Source organism: Petaurus breviceps, unplaced genomic scaffold (genome assembly GCF_028583685.1).
Source record: "Petaurus breviceps papuanus isolate PSGF00001 unplaced genomic scaffold, PetGlider_PUasm1.0 454, whole genome shotgun sequence".
NCBI lineage: Eukaryota > Metazoa > Chordata > Mammalia > Diprotodontia > Petauridae > Petaurus > Petaurus breviceps.
The window spans coordinates 3,249,628-3,258,816 of NW_027186342.1; the positions used below are offsets into that span (position 1 = coordinate 3,249,628).

A 9,189-nucleotide genomic window follows, 5' to 3' on the forward strand; every position below is an offset into this window, starting at 1 on the left:
AATCATGCTTCTTTCTTCCATTCAGTATCCTCATGGCTCCCCAGACTCCACATTGAAGGAGGAGATAGGGCCCAATAGGAAGGGCCTGGGGTGTTTTGAGAATTGGTTCTTCTCTCTCCCTCCCTCTCTCTCTCTCTCTTCTCTGTCTCTCCCTCTCTCTGTCTGTCTCTGTCTCTGTCTCTCCGTCTCTCTCTCTCTCTCTGTCTCTCTCTCCCTCCCTCTCTCTCTTCTCTCTTTCTCTCCCTCTGTCTGTCTGTCTCTGTCTCTCCCTCTCTCTCTCTTTCTCTCTGTCTGTCTCTCTCCCTCTCTCTCCCTCCCTCCCTCTCCCTTCCTTTCTCCCCTCCCCCCTCTGTCTTTCTCTGTCTTTGTCTCATTCCTCCCTTCCTCCTTTCTCTCTTTTTGTCTCTCTCTCATTCCCCCTCCTCTCTTTCCTTTCTCTCTCTCTCTTTCTTATATCCCCCATCTCTTCTATCTTTGTTTTTGTCTCATTTCCCTCTCCACCTCCAGGCACTGCTTTCCCACTTTTGCAAAGTTCTGCATTTCCTATGAGACCCTCATCCACCCCTCCCTCCCACTGTAGTTAGAGGCTTTTGGGGCTCATGGACTGAGAACCTGTAATATTGTTTAGATTGCTTAGTCCCTTCTGCCTCTTGCTTCCACATCTAGCCCAGATGAAGGATGGTAGGGGAATTCTTAGAGATAACAGAGAAAGACCACCTTACTTAGTCAGCTCTGAACCTAGAACTAGGGACATAGTTCCTGTTTCTGTTTTTGGTTCTATCGGACAAATATTTAAGCTTCTGCTATGTTCCAGGCACTCTGTTGGGCACTAGGAAAAGAGCCCAAATAGTCTCTGCCCTCATGAAGCTTATACTCGATTCAGGTAGGAGGTAAGGAAGTAAGGGTTCACAAAGATGTATAATGCCTAATAAGATAATAGGGGTTGGGCGTATGATTTCGTCAGTAGAGAATGCCCAGATGAAGTAACTTACTTTGCCTATACAGGGTGGCACGTTCTTTGCAGTCTTAGAGAATTATGTGACTTTCGGTATGTCTGAGGCAGGACTTAAACTCAGATCCTCTTGACTTTGAGGCCAGATGGAAGCTTGTGCAAAGTCACCGAATGAAGAGATGAACTGTGGTAAATAGGGAACAAGAAGAAGGCCTGATTATCTAGAAAACAGTGATGCTTGACCAACCTGGAAAGACAGGTTGAAGACAGGTTGTTAAGGGCTTAAAATGAGACAAAGGAGTTTGAATTTTATCCTAGAAACAGTAGGGAGCTGCAGAAGCTTCTAGAGTAGGGGAGTCACATGGTCAGACTTGTCTGGAAGAAAGGAGGTAATTGTACCACAGGTGCTGTTCTGCCCTAGTCAGACCACATTGAGGGGTTTTGTGATCAGTTCTGTGAACCACACTTTATGAACCTTAATAAAATGGAGCTGGACCACAATGGTGAAGGGACTAATTTCATGCCATGTGAGAATCAGTTGAGCTAGCTACATGTTATGCATGCGAAGAACATACGTATGGGGCAGAGGCTCCCAGAGCTGTGCCTTCTGGCCTTCAAGCTCCCTTCTCTTCCCTGGTACCTTTCAGGTGGTGGATGAATCCTCTTTCCTTACCCTGGATATGCTGGAGTCCTGCTTCCCCTATGTTCTGCTCCGAAACGCCTACCGAGAGGTTTCCCGTGCCTTCTATCTGAGCCGAGTGCCTGCCAATGCCCACTGAGGGGACTGTTGGACCTGTCTCCCGCCCATGGTGTAATGGAGACTAGCACTGCGGAGGCCAAACAAGTGTGATTTCCATGCTGGGCCAGACTGCAGAAACAGAAGGGACTGGTGGGAGAGAAAGGAATGGGGAAGAGGGAGGGTCAGTGTGGGCTGATGGGTAAGAATTGCTGCAAACAAGGGTGATCTCAGAGCAAAAGGGGAGGGCAGGAGGAAAACACAGGGTCTGGGGGTTCTCTTGTTGTGGAATTTACATGTGTGATATGCAGATGAGATGCAAAACCACAGGCAAATGAGCTTTTCTTTCTTCTGGAGAAAGCTTGGACCTTGGCTGGTGTCTGGTGCGTCTGCCCTTCATCCCCACTGTTTTATCGGTATTCCAGTATGATGCCCATCAGACAGAGGTGATCAATCATCATATAAACCATAATGATTTTATAATCCTCCCTCTGGAGCTTCCATTGTCTCCCGAACATTCATTAGGGCAATTATCTCCTCCCTTCCCTTCACAAATCTGTTCAGCAAACAGCCTGCTCCCACAAGCCTGGTAACTGGAGACCAGTAGCCTCCCACTGGGGAACCTGCAGAGGTGGATGTCACTCTCCCACCTCTGATGCCTCCTCTCCCCGGTGACCCAGACCCATTGGATCTTGGGGCTGTGGGATCCCTGCATTGAGTTTCTCCAACAACTTCCCTAGGCAGCCACAGGGGGCCTGGTCCTTAATTTTCTATTGAACCCCAGGATCTTAGCTTTAGAGCTGGTGGAAGGAACCTTAGGGGGTCATCTAGTCCAGTCTCATTTTACAGATGAGGAAAGGGAGAACCGTAGATGTCACAGTGGCAGGGTCAAGGGCAAAGAGGGCCCCTCCTCTGCCAACTCAGTTGTCTATAATAGATGGGAAAGTTCTGCTTTTTAAGTGCCCTTAATCTCCTTTTTAAAAATCATTGCAGCTCAGAGAGGGGCCATATGGCCCCTAACCATGCAGAACCTCAAAGGTACAGAAGGACTGAGACCCCCAGGTCTCTGTACTGCCCTAGGGCAAAGTTCTCTGCTTTCTGGTTGCCAGCGATTCACCCTCCTCCCTGGGGTGGGGAGGGCCTTGGGCAGGGATTTCCCTTTCTGTGTTTCTATTCTCATTAGTCTGAGCCCAGGCATCCTTCAGGGAGCCAAATTGTTTCAACTTTAGCCTTTTCTGCACTAATTGGAGTTTCAATTGTCAGGGAGCCTGGGGCATTCCAGATAGCACTGGACTTTGTTAGCAAATAAGTGCCTCCATCTGTCATTTCCTTGCAGCTCCTGCTAGGGTCCAGGCCACTGATCCTAGATGTTCTGATCCAGAGTGGCCTGAAGAGAACAATTAACAAGTGGATTAACTGGAGTTCTAAATATATTTCTATGGTGAATAGGGGAATCACTGAGTTTTAGTGAAACCATTTTGGCCTTCGTTAGATATCATCAAATCACTTCTTTATTCATTCAACAAACATTTATTAAGGCCTTACCATAAGTAAAAGGGCAGGTGGGTGACACAGTAGACAGAACGATGAGCCTGGAGTGAGGAAGACCTGAGTTAAAATCTTTCCTCAGACCTTTACTTGGCTGTGTGACCCTGGGCAAGTCATTTAACCTAAGTTCCTTTTCTGTAAAATGAGCTGGAGAAGGAAATGACAAACCACTCTAGTATCTTTGGTATGAAAATTTCAAATGGGGTCACGAAGAGTTGAACATGACTAAAAATTATTACTGAAAAATTATTAAGTGACAATACCGCCATAAGTAAATAGAACATTGGTTAGGTGCTATTAATGTGCCAAGTACTGGGCAAGTGCTGGAGATACATCAAGAACCATACATTCTAATAAGGGAGGACAGCATGGGGCCAAGTGGCAAAGCACAGGTGTATCTGGGGATGAGATGAGGTGGAGGGAAAGCTCACCTAGCCAAGGGCAGAATCTTGGATTTTAAGGGAAAGACAAGGATACAGGCCTAAGTGGAGGTGGCAGAGAGGGGAGATGAAAACACAGACATCACGAGAATACAGATAACTGTTGAACAAAGCCATGGAAAGTTGGGGAGTTTTGTTATAGAGGAGGATCATCAAAGAGGAGGCAGCCTTTGAGTTTGGCCTTGATAAGGGGCAGGAGTTCTATAGACAAAAGGTGGGGAGGTGGGACGACACCAGTGAGTTTAAGGGAGCAGAGAGATGTCCAGTTTGACTGGAGTCAGTGCACAGAATATTTCCCATTTCCCTTCCCACCATCCCTTTCTGTGCTGTACTCCCTTATTAGAATGTCCAGTTCTCGATGGCAGGGACTGCCTTGATGATATGTCTATCTCCAGCACTTGCCCAGTGCCTGGTACATTAAGCACTTAATAATTGGTTGACTTTTTAGTTCACGGAGGAAAGCCATATGAGAAGACTAGAAAAGGTAGATTGGGAGGATTTTGAATCTAGGACAGAAGACCTTGAATTTAATAGGCAAAAGGAAGTCAAATGAGAAAATGTTTGAGGTGGTGGTAGTTACAAGATTATTTTAATTGGAGGCCTTCCAGGAATCCTCTTCTATTTCACACAAGGGTCCCAGGCTCAGTTAACTCTTAACTCAGTTAACTCTTACTTAGCCTGGCACCTTTGTTCATCATGTAGGGATTTACTTGCTCAGAATAAAAGCTGCAGAGATTTCTGCTTTATGAGTCGGCTAATAGCTCTTCCAGTCATAGGATATTAGCCCAAATATGTCTTGTAAATCAAGTTTCAGGACAGATGGGAGTATAGAGGGAGACCTGGCAGTTAGGCCTATTGGAGCTGAAACTAAGGACTATGAGGAAAGGAGATTTTGTCCGGGGAAAAGAAGGGTGAAGGGATCCAGAAAGCTGCCTTCAGGACTCTGACAGATTATTTTGAGAATGGGAATCTGTTCTCTATCTGCTCCCTAAAGAATAAGGAGAACCTCTTTTATGGGTCCAACAAAACCACGAGTCAATTTGCCATAGACAAGGTTGGGGATGATAGCTGGTGTTTACATAATGCTCGGAGGTTTGCAATTATCTCATTTTATTCTTACAACAATCCTGGGAGACAAAAAACAGGTGCTTTTATTATTCCTGTTTTACAGTTAAGGAAACTGAGGTAAACAGGTTAAATGACATGCTTAGGTTCAGTGAGCATCTGAGGCTGTATCTGAAGTCAGTGAATGCTATTTTGTACAATGTATCGGTCTCTAAACAATTATTTTTTGTGTATGCATACACACATAGATATTCTATAATATTTTTAATTCTTCAAAACATTTTCACAACTATTGTTGTATTTGATTCTTACAGTAATTCTATAAAGTAGGTAGGTCAGATATTCTCACATGGGAACATGAGGAAACTGAGGGCCAGGTAATTTAAGTGATCTGGCCACGCTCACAGAGCAGTTTAACATCAGGACTTTTACTAGAACCAAGAGGTAACCTGGCACTGTGAATTGGGGAATAGGCTTGGAGTTAGCAAGACTTGTTTTTAAATCTTGCTTCAGACACAGAGTGAGACCCTGGGCAAATCCCTTAAACTCTCCATTCCTCAATTTCCTTATATGTGAAATGAGGGGGTTGGACTCATTGTTCTTCCAAAGTCCTTCCAGTTCTATGATCCTATGATCTCCTGGCTGCCAAACCCCAGGATTTTCCTATTATATCAAGCTGCTTTTATCCTTGGAAAAGCTCAGCTGTCAGAATTCAAGGACCCCACACTGGGTCATCAGAGTGACATTGGGTGTAATAGATTCCTGGGAGGGGGTGTGTGTCTAGAAGATGAAATGATCATGTACCATCTGAATGAATGACTATATCAATCAGAGGCTGGAGGGATGAAATGCCCTTAAGAGGAGTCTCTAGTGGTCAGAGCAATTGGCTTTCATGACCTGAAGGGCCTCTGACTCCTAGTAAGCATAGGAGACTTCAACCACTCATCTGGTAAACCTTCCACCCTCACCTCCCTAAAGGACTGGAAAGGGAGACAAAGGAGGAGGAGCTCGGTCTTGGGTGGCACAGACAGTGCTGGCAGAGCGTCTGCAGCTGGTTTAAGCCTCAGCATTTTCATTATCTTGGCGTTTTCATTAAAATCTCCATTAACTTGTTTGCAGCAATGAGATGGAATCACCTTCTTCCCTCTCCCTCTCCCCCAGCCTATGGAGAGGGGCCAGCTAGGGCACTGGTTCTAGATTAGCTCATATAAACAGCACTGCTTCCCTCTCTCATCCTTTGTCCAGCTCAGGGCCCAGTTTGGAGTGACTCGAGGACGGGGAACCTGTGCCTGTGACCCCATGGGGAGGGTAGCCTGCTTCTCAGGGCTTCCTCCTGGGAGTGGTGGCTTGAACCTTTAAGGGCCAGGGATTCTTAACTTGGGGATTGGGAACTTAACCAAAATGTGACAACTATGTCGCTATAACTGATTTCCTTTCTAATTCTATGTATTTTATTTTCTGTACTTAAAATTGTGATTCTGGGAAAGGGTCCATAGGCTTCACCAGGCTGACTGTCCAGGACACAGAAAAAAAGTTGACACTTCTTACTGAGAGGTCTTTTGGGCCTCGTTTTCTTGAGTGTGCATGAGGGATGTGGTGTGTGTGTGTATGTGTGTGTGTGGTGTGTGTGTGTGAGGGAGAGATGGGGTGGGGGGGAGAGAGAGAGATTTTAACCTACCTAGCTGTTAGAATTGGACTAGAGTCCTGGTAGAAGAAGTCCTGGTTCTGGAGAAAGCTAGGACACCTTAGAGCCCAGGCGTGGTCAGCTTTGTTGCAGAAACAATTCTTCTTTGCTGCAATGGAAAGAGGGCTGGATCTGGAGTCAGAGGCCCTGAGTCTGAAGGGCGGCTCTGCCACTGACTACTCAACTAGCAAGTCACTCTGGACTTTGAGTGCCATCATCTGTGATGTGAGAAGTCTGCACTAGGAGGCCTCTCAGGTCCCTTTCAGCTCTAACCTATCCCCATTATTGCTCTATTTCTGTGTTTGTCCGACCTACAGGTTTATCCCACCAATTCCCACCTCAGCTTTGCTCCTTAAGCTCTCTTTTCTGGACTTAATGAGTCCCGACTAACTCCTCTCCTTTTTCTTCCCCCAAAAGTTTGACTTTGAGATCATTGTTCAAACACACTCGGATAGAGGAAGGTTGTCCCCCTACCTCCTTCCATCTCAACCTCCTTCTTTTCTTAAGTACTTGTCATCAAAGGAAATGATCGGCCCTCCCTCCCCCCAGCTCCTAGCCCCCACACCTTTGGGAGTTGCCATGTACTCTCTCTCTCCCTCCCACCTGCTTAGGCAACTGGCAGCAGCAGCAGCCCTGGCTCGTAGGTTTTGGAGAGCCAGAAGTGAACCTGAGCTCAGTTTGCAGCCGAGGAGTGAGTGAAGAGCAGGCTGCTCTTCTGTCACTCTGGAAGGAGAGGATGCCGAGGCCGCCCCTTTAAATAGCTTTCCTGTAGGAGGCAGATCACATCCATCCGTCACCTGCTGCCAAAACATCATTTTCAAAATCTATAGAACTGAAGCTTCGTGGAGGGAACGTTTGGGGTAGGGCTGGGGGTGGAAGGGAGGCAGAGGGTCTCTAGGGAGCAGAAGCTGGATCCAGGATGGAGCAGGGGAGAGATACTAAGGCTTTGGGTAACCGGGGGCAACAAGCAAGGGCCCGGGCAGAATAAGTGTGGAGAACACAGAGAGTGTGTTTGCTTTGTAGGGCAGGTGAGAGGGAGGCTTCCAGGGCCAAGGAAGAACTAACTAGCAATCTTTGAGCCTCTGAATGGGACAGGGACACTCTGTTCCCTAATGTATGAGTCCATTGGTCATTGAAGCAGAAATGGATTCCAACTGCAGCGGGAGAGAATAAGGTTTGATTCCAGAGCTAGTGATTAATGGGAGAGAGTCTGTGGTTACAGTAAAAAAAAAAAAAAAACCAACCACATGGAACTGAGTCAGAAGAGGAAGCAGGAGAGCCCTGGCTTTGTCATTTAGTAGCTGGGTGACCTTGGATAGCTAGATGGTGCAGTGCATAGAGTGCCAGACCTGGAGACAGGAAGATCTGAGTTCAAATTCAGCTTTAGACACTAGCCCTGGGCAAATCACTTAACCTTGCTTGCCTCAGTTTCCTCATCTGTAAAATGAGCTGGAGAAGGAAATGACAAACCACTCTGGTATCTTTGCCAAGAAAACTCCAAATGGGTCACAAAGAGTCAGACGCAACTGAAAAAAAGCTGAACAATAACAAAATCTCTTAGCCTATCTCAGCCCCCTGCTCTGGTTTTGACTATCCTCTCAAAGTTGGGGAGTCCCTATTTGGGTTCAGCCATAGGATCATAGTACGCATAGCTGTAAGATATTTCAGGTACTTCAGGCCCATTTTATGGATGAGAAAAATGAGGCTAGAAAAGTAGAATGTCATGCTCAGAGTTAGGTAGTAAATAGCTGAGCTGGATCTTGAGCCCCTGTCCAGGGTTCTAACAATAGTAAGTAGTAGCTGGTTCCCTTGGCCGCAAACCCCCCACCCCCAACTCCAATTCTACTTTGCAGGCTTGGATCAGACAAGTATGTAATCAAAGACTTAAAATCATATGTCCTTTTGGAATTTTACTAGCCCTGTGACCGTGGATAAATCACCCGATCTCTCCAAGGTTCTATTTTCTTTTGTGCAAAGTGAGGATACTGACGTCTGTCAGACTTCTCCTCACAAGCCTCTGGAGTCCGAGGTTCTAAGCATGCTCTAAGGCTGCCTCTCCTTTTCTCTCTTCTGGGAGATCATTTTGCTAGTGTTTCTCTCATGGCCAAACCTTGACTTAGAGCCTCCCTAGAGGCCTGACCCAGTCCAGAATCCATTCTGGGACTTTTGGCTGGATAGGTAGCCTTCTTTTCTTCCCTTTTCCTTCTGCCACTCTCCCCTGCTCAGCCTCTCCTTCCTCCCTCCCAATGTGATAATAGGAGACCTTCCTCCTAACCTTTATAATTTTTTGAACTGAGACTCCAGCCCTGGGCTCCTATGCCTTGGACTTGGTAGTTTGTCGATGACCACATCTTCACCCTTTTATTGATGCAGATTCTAGAAGATGTTGAAGCAGCAATGGATTCACATGATAAATTCCTGGGGCAGGAATGTGAGTTACTGCAGTAGTGGTGGGTCATGAGTCAGGCTAATGTGGCTGCTGAGGGTGATCACTGGGTCCCTGGACACAGAGCAATGTTGTAGGTCTTGGGTTCAAATCTTGGTCCTCTGGCTCATCTCTCTGAGGATAGAACAAAAGTGAATTAGCAGAATATCACGATTAAGAGTTGGGGTGAAACATCAGTCAGGAATTCCTGACAGTAAGAGGATAATTGAATTACAGGATCATAGATTTAGAACGGGAAGGGAACTTTTAGATCCTTTAGTCTAAACTCATTTTTAGAGATGAGGAAACTGAGACCCAGGGAAATTGAGTGACAGCTAA

At 46.3% G+C, this 9,189-nt stretch overlaps 1 protein-coding gene across 2 annotated transcripts in view; it reads left to right on the forward strand.

The window, feature by feature from the left end:
* The window catches only part of NCKAP1L (NCK associated protein 1 like), a 64,034-nt gene extending 61,819 nt beyond the window's left edge, over nt 1-2,215 (forward strand). For both annotated transcript variants that reach the window (XM_069101302.1, XM_069101304.1), the window contains one exon: nt 1,600-2,215. In XM_069101302.1, the coding sequence (XP_068957403.1) occupies nt 1,600-1,731 (132 nt within the window). In that variant the 3' untranslated portion in view covers nt 1,732-2,215. The remainder of the gene's footprint in view (nt 1-1,599) is intronic.
* The last annotated feature ends 6,974 nt before the right edge of the window (nt 2,216-9,189 follow it).